The 13,664-nt window shown below is 36.7% G+C and overlaps 1 protein-coding gene across 1 annotated transcript in view; it reads left to right on the top strand.

The window, feature by feature from the left end:
• The window catches only part of UBL3 (ubiquitin like 3), a 72,947-nt gene extending 60,396 nt beyond the window's left edge, over positions 1-12,551 (top strand). Inside the window, exons 3-5 of the mRNA XM_053563624.1 lie at positions 4,122-4,208; positions 9,246-9,323; positions 9,615-12,551. Of these exons, the coding sequence (XP_053419599.1) occupies positions 4,122-4,208; positions 9,246-9,323; positions 9,615-9,667 (218 nt within the window). The 3' untranslated portion in view covers positions 9,668-12,551. The remainder of the gene's footprint in view (positions 1-4,121; positions 4,209-9,245; positions 9,324-9,614) is intronic.
• The last annotated feature ends 1,113 nt before the right edge of the window (positions 12,552-13,664 follow it).

Raw genomic sequence — 13,664 nt, 5'->3', positions numbered from 1 at the left:
CAACTGGCCCCATTCTTAGGACTCTAGGAAACTGCAGTGAAGAGGACGCCTTCCCTGATGATACCCCAGTGAAGTGCTTTGCTTTTACATTTATGTTTAGTGACTAGACTATGATATCCTTGAGCCATCTCGTTCTTGGGCGCTCAGTAACATCAGAATGAACAATAGCAGCCTTTCCCAAGCTTGTAAATCCTGTCAGTCACCCACGATATTGGTTAAAATGAGACTCCTGAACCATACCCAGATACAGTGAATCTGCTTTCCAGGAGAAAGACCTGGGTATCCATTCCATTAAAAAGTATCCTAGGTGCTTCTTACTGGCAAGTTTGGGGAATTGCATCAACTCAACACTTTAGGGATTCAGATAAGTCATAGGCTCAAAATAAGCTATGTATGTACTCAGGTACAAGCTTTTGTGCTTTGCTATTAGTTACCTTCACAGACAGAAACTTCATGGGGACTGAAGCCCAAGGTCACAATAGCGGGCTACTAGGAGAACACGGTCTTAAAACCCAGGTTTCTCAGACACCAGCCAAGAGCTCTTCCTCCTCAGGAAGGAAGAATGGACCACTTATGCAAAAGGATGAGGCAGCCTGGAAAGGGAAGGGATCTGCCATCCGGCAGGGCCAACCCCAGCACTTCTCACACAAGCTTCCCAGGATATGAGCCCACCAGGGTTCTTAGTAGAGTGACCGTGACCAAGTTCCTACCCATGGACGTGGGTGAGAGAGAATAGGAAATGAGAAGATGTAGGAAGTGAGTGGGCTGGGAGGGGCCAGCTATGGGAGGTCAGGTGCTCAGGTTACCCAGACCATGCTCACTTGCCATCTAGGCTAGCTCCCAGCTTCCTCACAGCAGAGCAGCCAGCTCCACTCGTCTTATGAGAAGAGGAGGCACCACTGTGTGACCATTTCCACCCTCCTTTCACCAAGGTGCCAGTGCGAGCCATTGAGTTGCTGTCAGTGGTGTGCCTGTTTCCAAGACGGCAGCAGCAGGGGCAGCCAGAGGGTCGGGGGTATAGCACAAAGGGGCACATTACTATTCCAAGATACTATTTTGCATATAGATATTGTTATTGTTTTCTAGAGTTACACTTTTAATGCATAAGCATAAATAAAAGAATTAACATTTATACGTGGAATCAATACTACCCGTGTATAATATACATCCTTATTTTTCCCTCAAACATTTGGACAAAAAAATGTGCCTTGTACATGGCAAAACAGAACTACTACTACTACATCTTATTGGTAAGCAAAAGGGCTAGTTTTCTATGAAGCCCTTTCTTTTTTTGGCCTGGGCTGGGTTTGAACCCGCCACCTCCGGCATATGGGACCGGCGCCCTACCCGCTGAGCCACAGGTGCCGCCCTATGAAGCCCTTTCTCTAAGGGCTAGTTTCTCAAGAAGAAACTGAAGCTAAAGGTAATTGCTAAGAAGATATCTCAGGAAAGCTAAAGTAAACTAGATTTGAGCTCTACGAATATTAACTGTTCTTTGCAGCCAGCCAAAACAGATCACTATCAATAAAGAGTGATGTTACACTGTGATACAAAAGATTAATTTTGTGAGGTTTTTGGAGCTAGGAGAAGGAAGTTTGAGCTTTTGGAGCATGGATATTATAGAAAATATAACAAGACAAAAAAAAAGGGTAATCTCAAAAACTTACTTGTGCAGTATTATAACTTGAGATAGAAGAAATACAGTAGAACCTCTGTAAGTTGACCACCCAAAGAGCTGTAACAAACTGGTCAGCATACGGAGGTGGTCAGCATAAGGAACTGTGATTGAATACATGTGATGCATGTCCAGTCTGTGCACATTAGGTCAATTACGGTGGTCAATTCAGGGAGGTGGTCAACTATGGTCAACTCTTCTACTTTTACTTTTTTATTATTTGGCCCAGATAGCCAAAATTAGTTTTGATTTCTTATTAATGCTAAATAGTGAGAAGAATCAAGTGCAGGGCTTTGCTATAAATATCACCCCAAATGAACAAATCATCTGTCAGGATAGAAAATTGATTGTGCCAATCAGCTATTACTATTATGTTCACGAAAAAAGGTTTTAATTTCCAGTCTTTCCTCAGTTGCCAGATATACTCAGCCAATTCTAAATACTGCAGACAATAAAAAGAAATTTAATTTTTATTTTATATAAAATATTCAAATTAAGGCATAGGTCTCTCTTACATAATGTTCTAAAGGTCAGTAAATGTAAATGTTTGTTAGTGCTAATAACAAAGGCATAGTAAATATTAAATCAATAGAGGAAAATACTTTGCGCATTGTGCTTTTGTAAGGAATTAGTTTTCCTTAGGATACTTTCATACAGTTTAGCAGAAATACTGCTGATATGTGCAATAATCAGACACATAGCTGTTATTGGGTCAGAGGTCAAAAGAAATCTAGTATATGTTAATAATAACCGAAATTCTTCCTTTAAGCTATATACTAAGATCTTTAAATTTCAGATCCTCAGAGAGGGGAAGCATATTAAACCAATGAAGTACATTGAAATCATGAGACTCTGTACAAGATAATAGAGAAATACTGAAATATATGGCTTCATGTTTCTGCATCTCAAGAAAAATACTTCAGAAATTTTTCTAATATTAGCCTTTGTTTCCTATTAATTAAACAATTACTGCCATTTACCTTTGTTATCTGTGGAACACTTGCATCTTGACCAGAAATACTCTATTTTATTTTATTTTATTTTTTTTTTTAAATCCAAAACATCTTTTATTCCCTGTTATGACTCCTCTGTTGCCCAGAAATTTGAAGTATTCTTGAGAGATTACAGCAGAGGCTAAGAGTAGCAAAAACATACCTGAACTAGAGTCAGAAGAAAAGAGTTCAAGTACTTCCCTGATACTAAGTTGCTACAACAGAAATACTCTGTTTTAAACAATAATTTTGGAGGCAATGAGCTCAAAATAATTCATACAGAAATGTAACAGGCTTATTTGATCTTTCTTAGAAGAGGGACCTGGGAGCAGGGAAGTCAGAAAGGCAAGGCTTGCTAGGCAGAGATGAGGGCAGGAGGGAAGAAGGTGCTGGGTAGGGGCAGGAGACGACTGCGCTCCGTTCTCTACTGCTTTCTGCTGTGCCTGAGTCACTGAGAGGCAGTGGTTTTGTCAAACTCATTTCTCATTTTGAACACTCAAAAAAAGGGCAAAAGACCAAGTCTCTTCTTATCTCCTTTCTCTTCTCTCACTCTTTTCAGAACATTTTAAACCATTTTTTCTGTTGACAAATTACCGCCCGACAATAGGAACATCTATAGGAAATAAACGCATCACATGAGAATTATTAACAAAAATAATAAAGGAATCCCCAGATCCTTATCAAAACTGCAGCCTAAATTGCTATATCTGTATGTACAAGCTAGTGAAAACTGCTTTGTCCTTAAACCATTATTTTAATAGTGTTCCGTATTTTACTATAATGTAAGTTACACATTAAAATCAAATGTTCTGTTACTCATTCTGCCTTCAGGTTTGTCTTTTGGTTTTCTTTGTGCACTTTCCAGTACTCCACATCTGGATAGTATCTTCTAATGTATATTATTTAATTTCTTCTGAATATTCATTTTGGGTAAAGTGAACTAAAGTTGTGCTTTCTATAATATTTACCAATTGGCTTCAAAAAGACAGTATAAAAAATAGCATTATACAAAAGTAAAATTTTTTAATTCTCAGTATAAACATTAATTTTCTTTTAAAATCTGTTAAGCCTGTTTCTAGCCTTGATATACAATTAACAGGTACGGATGTTATTAATTGTATTTGAAATTAATTTTCAAATATTTCTCTTTACTAAAAGATTTTTCCCAACTCATTTGTTCTAATTGTATAAACTTCAGGACAACTATTTGGCAAGTTTTAGTATTCTTTAAGAAGCAGAAACTAGTCTTTTGAAAGCTCTGGCTGTTTATCAAAAATAAGCAAGAACCAAGGCTGCAGTAAATGCGTGAGTAGTGACTGTCTCGATTAGCAGGAAGCTGCAAGGGTCTTCTTTGATGAGCACTCACTAATTTGGATCTGAATTTTTAAAATAATGCAGTATTACTTTAATTATTTGTTGAAATGCACCTAACTCATTCACTGAATTCTTTTCAGATTGGGAAGAAGAGCAGGTCAGCAGTCCAAATATTCTACGACTTATTTATCAAGGACGATTTCTACATGGAAATGTCACATTAGGAGGTAATAGTCACCTTTATGATGTGATTTAGTATCTCTGTCAATGTAGCATTATTTGTTTTAAATGCTAATGTCTTCAAATTTACTAAGAAGGGAAATTCTAACTCAGATTTTTGCCTATTTTTGGTATGTCTACTTGACATTCTGCATTCTGTTAAATTTAGCACTGTAATAAGAGTTTATTACCTTGTGAAATAAACTATTCAAATACAGACAGAAGTCCATACGTACTATTTTACAAATGTAACAGTATTGTACGTCTGGGTGATATAATTTAGATGTAATATTTCTAACTTAAAACAACACAAAAAATGAGAAGTTTATAATTGGTTTTCAAATATTATATGAAAAGATGTTTTGAATATGACTCCACCTGATACAATTGTCAATCATATGAGAATAAAAGTAAATGACTGACACTAGAGCAGCAGGGATTGGAAGAGCAGATTTGAGGACCAGACCAGCTAAGTTGTGTACAAGCTTCATTGTTTACTGGCTGTATAACCTTGGGCAAGTACTGTGTTTCAGTTCCCTCATTACTAAAATGTAATAACAATAGTGCCTACTTCCGAGTTTGGGGAGGAGTAAGTTTGTTTATATGATGGGGACTGTCCAGAAAGTACCCATCCATGTATGTCTGTTTTTCATGCTGCGTCGCTGGATATTTTCCAGACAGCCCTAGTATATTCAAGCACTTGCATATATAAACAGTGCTTGGCACATAGTAAACACTTTGTTGTTATTTTCTTTATATGTGATTGGAGAAATGTAGCTCAATAGTGCCCCCTTATGGGGCACATTTTCTACCATCAACAGGGTTTATTTTCTTTTTAGAACATGTATTTCAGATATATCCAAATAATTGGAAATTTATAGGCAAACAAAGTGATCTGTTTAAATATATTTCAGAATAGCCTGACCTTTTCCCTCTAAACTTAACAATGAAACATTTAAACCTGTTTTTTCTTAAAGGTAGAATATTTTTATTCACTCATTTAGCATACATTTACTGAATTTTTCTTATGTATCAGCACTGTGCTGAACACTTGGAGATGTACGGTTGCCTGAAAAAAAATCTCTATCTTCAGGATGCTCTAATATTACTTAGGACAAAAAGATAAAATCTACTGTGTGATAAGGGCTAGAGTAGATGAAAGCAAAAGATTTTATAACAATACCAGTATGGTGCCCCGTGATCGCATTAATGTACACAGCTATGATTTAATTAAAAAAAAAATACCAAAGTCAGAACATTTCAGGTTTAACCTCACACATAACCAAGTTTTAGTAACAGTGTTACAACTGGTCTAAAAAATGCGTCTATTAAAAGGTATTTTCTATTTTAAAATAGGTTTTTTGTTTGTAGGGTTTGTTTTTTTTTTGTTTTTTGTTTTGTTTTTTGTAATGCCTTTTGTACAGTTAGAAGGACCAGCCCATCCTTAATGTAAGAATTTACTGTTAGCTCTCTGGCAGTGTTGTATATTCATTAAGGATGGGACCATGTTTGGGTCTTTTTTTGATTCTTTATGGCTCACCCAAGATCTTGGGATTAAAAATTGTAAATATTGCTTGAATTTAATCTGTTGACTAAATGAGTAAATTTTGAAATTATCCATTTTCCTTTGAATGTTGATCCATGTGAGCAGTTTCCCACCAACTTCATTCCTTAATTATCTTTCATGACCTCAAAGTTCCAACTTCAAATTGAAGATTATAAAATTTATGTTAATCAAAATTATAGATTCATTCCCATTAAAATATGAATTTTTACCGGAATCTGAGGGGAATTTGTTTTAGAATAATTAACAGATTGACTACCTTTTTTTTTTTTTTTTGAGGCAAGAGTCTCACTATGTGGCCCTTGATAGAGTGCTATGGCATCTTAGCTCACAGCAACCTCAAACTCTTCTGCTCAAGTGATTCTCTTGCCTCAGCCTTCCAAGTAGCTGGAACTACAGACACCCACCACAGCGCCCACTACTTTTTTTAGAGACGAAGTGTCACTCTTGCTCAGGCTGGTCTCGAACCTGTGAGCTCAGGCGAGCCACCCGCCTCAGCATCCCAGAGCTAGGATTACAGGCGTGAGCCACCGCACCCAGCCCTCTCCCTGTATTCTTGAATGTTAGTAACAAAGGATATAGCACACAGGGTAATCATTCATATCTTCAAATATTTGAGTGGCAGGTGTGGAAAAACACTTAAGCCTGTTTTGTATGGCCCTAGACTTAACTACTCTGTGTAGCCCTGTGAATTAGACTTAGAAACAATAGCTGGAAATCAAAGATGGTTTTCTGTTCAGTATAAGAAAGTGTATCTGAACACCTTGTGCTACCTAAGAAATGAATGGACTGCCATGGGCAAGAGTGAGATCCTTGCTGTAGGTGATGTCCAAGTGGTAGTAGGTGACTACAAAGCAGTGGGGATGATCATGGTAATATTCACTGAATGCTTTCTTTGTGCCAATCCCTGGACAAAGCACTTCCCTTGGAATGTTTGATTTATTGGACACAACTGTAAGGGGCAGGTATTAGAATTAATATCTCCAGTTTAGGTTGAGGAAATTGAGGCTTAAAAAGAAGGTAAATAACTTGCTCAGAGTTACACAGTAAGTAGCAGAGATGAAAACTTTTAACCCAAGTGTGGCTTACCAGAGTCAAGAGGATGGATATGAAAGTGATATGTAGCTTAGTATGTATGTGTTTTAAGTTCAAGGATTGAATTTTTTTTTTTCCTGAGGCAGAGCCTCACCCTTGCCCAGGGTTGAGTGCTGAGGTGTCATCATAGCTCACAATCAAGCAGTCCTCTTGTGTCAGCCTCCAAAGTAGCTGGGACTCCAGGAGCCTGGCACATGCCTGGCTAACTTTTTTTCTATTTTTAGTAGACATGGGGTCTCACTCTTGCTCAGGCTAGTCTGGAACTCCTGAGCTCAAGCAGTCCACCGTCCTCAGCCTCCCAGAGTGCTAGGATTACAGGCGTGAGCCACCACCACGCCCAACTCGTGTTTGAAATGTTGATCAGGCTTTCCCAAAAGATTTAGAGACAGAGTCTCACTTTATTGCCCTCGGTAGAATTCTGTGGCATCACAGCTCACAGCAACTTCCCAACTCCTGGGTTTGGGCGATTCTCTTGGCCTCAGCTTCCCAAGTAGCTGGGACTAAAGGCGCCTGCCACAACGCCTGGCTATTTTTTTGTTGCAGTTAGGCCAGGGCCAGGTTCGAACCTGCCACCCTCTGTATATGAGGCCGGCGCCCTACCCACTGAGCCACAGGCACCGCCCCGACTTAGTGAAATTTTTTAATATTACAAAGGCTTGTTCACATTTTAATGTTAAATCAGACTAGGATCCAAGAAAGACTCTTTTTTTTTTTTAATCATGCTTGTAAATTTATGGGCCGTGCTTGGTTTGAACATCAGAGATTACAAGTATAGACCAAATAATGGCTGGCCAACTTTAAGTATAATGGAAACCCACTCTGATTATATGGAATAGTACTAAATAATTAGGACTCTTTATTTAATCTACATGCTGAGTATAGAGCAAAATTCAAAAAGCAAGTACCCAAGGATCATACTTGCTAAGTAATGATTTTGAGCCTTACTTAAATTTGCAGGTAGTGAGTGAAGAAAAAGTAATTTATGATGTCAGTACTAAAACCTCACAATTACGGAAACAACTCTAGAAGTTAACTGTACCCGCTGCTTCTAATTTTATACACAGAATAATGAAGATTTATCATGAAACTTGATGTTTGTATTTGCTATAGCGGTTTGATACATGAGTGTGTGTTAATACTCTATATCCCAAATATTTCATAAGTTTTATTGCTTATGAACGAGAAATAAGTTATACAGACTTGATTAGAAAACAATAATTAGAAATGTTTAAAATTAAGTTCATCATTTTTTTTTTTTTTTTTTTTGAGACAGAGCCTCAAGTTGTCGCCCTGGGTAGAGTGCCTTAGCATCACAGCTCACAGCAACCTCCAACTCCTGGGCTTAAGCAGTTCTCTTGCCTCAGCCTCCCAAGTAGCTGGGGCTATAGGTGCCCACCACCACGCCCGACTATTTTTTGTTTTTTTGGTTATAGTTGTCATTGTTGTTTGGCAGGCCCAGGCTAGATTCAAACCCACCAGCTCTGTATGTGGCCGGCGCCTTAGCCACTTGAGCTACAGGCGCTGAGCCATTTTTTCTATTTCTGTTAATACTAATAGTAGCCTGTTCAATATGATAATTTTATTCAGTAACTGACAAATAATTAGACATAAAAACAAATGTCTCTTAATCTAAACTTTTTCCTACTCTAGAAAAAGTATTCTTTTTAAAATAAGGGTCACATGCGGTGGCTCATGCCTGTAATCCCAGCACTCTGGAAGGCCAAAGCGGGTGAATTGCCTGAGCCCACAGGTTCGAGACCAGCCTGAGCCAGAGACACACACCATCTCTAAAAATAGCCAGACATTGTGGTGGCGCCTGTAGTCCTAGCTACTTGGGAGCCTGAGGCAAGAGAATCACCCAAGAGTTTGAGGTTGCTGTGAGCTATCATGCCACAGCACATATCATGGACAACAAAGTGAGACTCTGCCTCAATAAATAAATAAGTAAACAGAATATTTTAAAAATCTTTTTCTTTCCTCCTCTAAAAGTGATCTCTGATAATAACCAATTATTATATTCTTTCATACTCCTTTCTTAAATAATATGGATATGTGCATTAAGTTAATGGCCATAGCTAGAAAGAATAATTTTTAAATTGTGAAGTTATTTCTGATAATATTAATCTAATTTCATTTTGTGAAGGAGGTGTGTATTTGGTAAGAAGTTAATCTATTGAGGAAATTATAAAAAAAGCAAATCCATTTTTTTTTTTTTGGCCAGGTCTGGGTTTGAACCTGCCACCTCCGGTATATGGTGCCAGTGCCCTACTCCATTAAGCCACAGGCGCTACCCCAGCAAATCAATTTTTAAAAAGGTTTTAAATGTTGTTAGTGATTTCAGTAGGTTGATGTGTATATAACAGATTGTTTTCTACTTTTCACATAGCATTAAAACTTCCTTTTGGCAAAACAACAGTGATGCATTTGGTGGCCAGAGAGACATTGCCAGAGCCAAACTCTCAAGGTAAGCTGTGCCTGGAGAGGTATCTCAACTGAGGCACAAAGACAGACATTCAGAAATGGTTGGGTTTTCTTGGACATTCAGAGGGAGTGGAAGTTTACATAGTTTATGGATAGATGTTGTCAAGCAATTAAGCAGACATTTTTGATTCATGCTAAAATTAAAAGAACATTTATTATAGACTTCTAATTTTAACAGATGTAAACATTAACAACACCCAAAACTGTTTCTTACCATAGCCCTTCCCTTGCATTTTGGCATTTTGTAAATAAGGCTTTTCTTCATTTTCCCTAGGTCAGAGGAATCGTGAAAAGACTGGAGAGAGTAATTGTTGTGTAATCCTGTAATTGCTGTCTGCTAAGAGTGACGTGATATATAGTCTTTGTCTTTCATGCTGCTGGGACAGAAGAGACCCAACATTGCTCAGAAACCTTTAAGAACAGTCTGCCTGTAAATCCATGGAACTGAACTATCACACGAACACTGTCATTTTTCTCATGAAAGTAAAAAGAACCAAGAACATTTTCACTATTATTTTTTATTTCTTGTATTCTCTCCTATGTTGAGCAGTTTTAAAACATACTGGGTTTTCAATGCAGTCAATTTCCAGGGGAAAAGTTAGCAAGCTATCTTTCATAACAGAAATCATTTTGCTGCCACAAAAATCTTCATCACCAGAACTAACAAATCAAGTGTTCCAAATACAATTTGCACTAAAAAAGATTGGCATTATTTTCCTCATCAGCAGAATTTATAACAGTTTATGGTACCTAGAAATACATACATAATTCCATACTAGAAAACACTCAGCATTTAATAAAGTTAATTACTGGGCCAACTTGAGAGGAAAGAAAAATGGAAAAGTGACTAAAATGTTGGGTGAATTCTACCAAAGTCAGCCATGGTGGCTGCACTGGCACAGAATACTAAACTGAGTGTGACTATTTTCACTGCAACACATGAAAAAACATAACAAAATGTGCCTGTTGTTTAAAGCACTCAGTAGAGGGCTGATGAAACTATTTTTCCTGTAAGACATGCACTCTTGAGTCCTACAGTAACTGAGTGCTTGGTCACACAGCACAACAAGGGGTGAGAGTGCGTCTCCTAGCCTTAATGTGGGAGGGGAATGCCAGTTGCGCATAGGCTTTCATTATTGTGCAGAAATATTAGAAAACCTCATTGACTGATAAATAAATTTTGTGTACTTGAATATCAGCAAAGTGAAGTTTTTCATAATTATTGCTCATCTGTAGCCACGTCCAGTGTCATGCTTACTCCTACGAGAGTTAGGCTGAATTCTTAAAGTTAAAAAAAAATCTTCATAGTACTGATTTTGTTTTTTTATGTAGCTTGCTTTTGGTATTAGTGCTTGCAATTATATTAAAATCAAAAGCTGATTTTTCACAACATACATGATTAAGGATGCCATTCTTTTATTTCATACCAATTTAAAGATTGATATGCTAAAAACAATTTGCACAGCACTATAGCATGAGCTAGTTTCATCTAAATCTGTAAAAATATGAAAGATTCTATATTTTTTTCACTGGGAAGAAATTCTTCCTGGATGAAATTACAAATACATGTAGAATATATTTAATAAAAGACTTATAAAATACCTAACTATAGATCTTAAATATAGATTGGCGCGTAGTGTATAGAACAATATTCCATATAAATAACTTTAGCCTTTATAAAAATGAAGTTGCAGGCTGACATTATGTTCTCTACTTACTAAATGTCCACCGCCCCTTCAAACATTAAGTGTAAATGGTTTCAAAAGTCAGCATTGTTTAAATGTAATCAAGTTATTTTATTCGTTGTTAATGCTTTGATGAAAAGGCTTTATATGCAGTAGATCTACAAAAATATTGTTCATACTGATCACAAATTTGTATAGAGCAGAGTTTTAAAATGAATGTAAATAGCACTAAACATTTTCTTTCTGCAATCTGTACTTATAGATTCTTTCTGTAAACTAAATTAAAAAAATTGTGTGTTAATAATGTTAAAGGTCTTGATTAGGTTAATAATTGTTTGAGCACTGTCCCATCCATTTTAAAATTATTGTCTACTTTTATTTCTGAAGCTTTTAAAATTCATTAAATTAATATTCTATTGTTGGTTTGGAGTATTCCCAATGTATCTTTGATATTTAACCTGGTTAATTTGTTCACAGTCTCAACAATGAATAAAATTATGTAGTCTTTGCTATCACTAAAATGTTATATTTGAGAGATGTTAAGTATTTATATGCTTCGTTGACTAGCTAAAACCTGAGCTCTGTTAGTGTTGACTAAAGAAGAATCTGGTAGTTACCTAACTGGTCAATTAAACAATTTGTGACTATTCTTTTGTAAAAGAAACTGCTGGTAATCATTTAATATCTATTTTAATTCTAATTACTCTTCTGATTTTCCAAAGTTAAAGACTATCAGTTAATTCAGATTGAGTTTTTATGATGGTTAAAAATAATTTTATATTGGTTTTCAATTTATTTTTCTGTGTATTCTCACATATATTTCCCTTTCACAAGAAATGTAAATCAGGCAAACTCAATTTAGAGTTTGCTTAGTGGGATTGACTGGTTTGTTAGTAGAGAAAGAAGTACTTCATACTTAACGTCATAATTGTACAAAGTAAAAAAAGAATAAAAATAGAAGTAAAATTATATACTGAAAACACCAAAAATTTAGATGCCTTAATAGTGTATTCATGAAAATACTCAACTATCCCTTTAAAAATAATCCCTTGGACTGCCTGATGCTTAAAATATAATTCATCGCGTCCAAGGCTACTTTTGAAGATTCCTCTGCCAAAAATACCAGCTCACTTACCTGAAGGTGAGAGCTCCATAGATCCAGTGATGTAAACAAAGCCTGAATTATGAGCCTGTACCTGGCCCAGCACTTGGTGTCTAACTCATCTCTTTCACCTGAAGTCCTAGACTTTGTTGTGTGTTCTGGACAAGGCAAAGCTTTTCTTCTTTATTAAAGCCGCAGCATGTCTCTCCCTCATCTGAACTATTTGCTTTCTCTTCAAGATAAGTTGTATCGTGCCATGAAAAATACAGAATCTAACATCATTCATGTTAAATGAGGTTTTCTCATAACATTTATCCTTTTAGTTTTATGAAGTCATCTTGAGCAATGTTACAATAATTTCTGTTAGCTGATTGTGGTAAACAATGTTTAATGTGAAAAGAAATTAAAACTTTCTTCATCTGTTATATTTTTCTTCTTTTAAATAACTTCCTTTCATACATTTGATGTCTTATTCTTTATCTCTCTACTATTTTTCTCTTTTTCACTTATTTCATTATATTCTTTAGTAAGATTCAACATTGTGCCAGCCTTTATTCTGCAAGTATATTTTACCAAAATCAAAGAGAAGTGATTGATTAAACTTTAGTATGCTTTCCTGCCATCTTTATTGGTAACTGGTGCAGGCATTCCAATTTTTTTCCATTCTTTCTTTGTAGTACAGTCACGTCTTAGCAAATAGAGTGGGGGTGGGAGAAGGGCTTTAGAGAACCTATAATTATAGTTGAAACAAGACTACAGACTGCTAGCCTGTGTCTAGGCACAGTTTCTGTGGCCAAAGCTCGTGGTAAATATGAGTAGCAGGTGACTGGCTGTGATAACCTGCCTGGCCTGTCCCCAGCCACATGCTTTCTTATACACAGAGCAAGGGAGGAGGTTGACTGCTAAAAGACTATATGGGCAGATTTAACTAAGAAACAACTAATGCTTAAATATCCAAGTTTGAACTTTGAATTAGTACTATGCGCAAGAAACCAATTTCATTTATTACTTTGTGGTCCTTCACAGTGATGTCAAATCTACGTGTTGTTTTTAATATTATGCCTCTTTTTTGAAATCACAACTTTCAAGAAATGTAGACAAGTGAATGTGGCAAAAAGAAATGTCATTCTCTTTAAGGATTCAACCATTAAAAAGAGTTGGGAGGCTTGGTGCCCATAGTTCAGTGGTTAGGGTGCAGGTCACATACACCGAGGCAGGAGGGTTCAAACCCGGCCCGGGCCTGCTAAACAACAATGACAACTGCAACAGCAACCAAAGAAAAACAGCCAAGCATTGTGGTGAGCGCCTGTAGTCCCAGCTACTTGGGAGAATTAGGCAAGAGAATCGCTTAAGCCCAAGAGTTTGAGGTTGCTGTGAGCTGTGACGGCATGGCATTTTACCAAGGGCGACCTAGTGAGACTGTCTCAAAAAAAAAAAAAAAAAAGTAAATGCACACATCTAAAATGGCTCTGGAAGTGATTTGTTTTTAGTCTTAAGAGAGTCTAACTGGTTTTAGAATGTAGTTATTACCTATTCA

Source organism: Nycticebus coucang, chromosome 15 (assembly GCF_027406575.1).
Source record: "Nycticebus coucang isolate mNycCou1 chromosome 15, mNycCou1.pri, whole genome shotgun sequence".
NCBI classification, from domain to species: domain Eukaryota; kingdom Metazoa; phylum Chordata; class Mammalia; order Primates; family Lorisidae; genus Nycticebus; species Nycticebus coucang.
The sequence above is the reverse complement of the archived record's forward strand: the minus strand, read 5'-3'. Positions and strand labels throughout refer to the sequence as shown.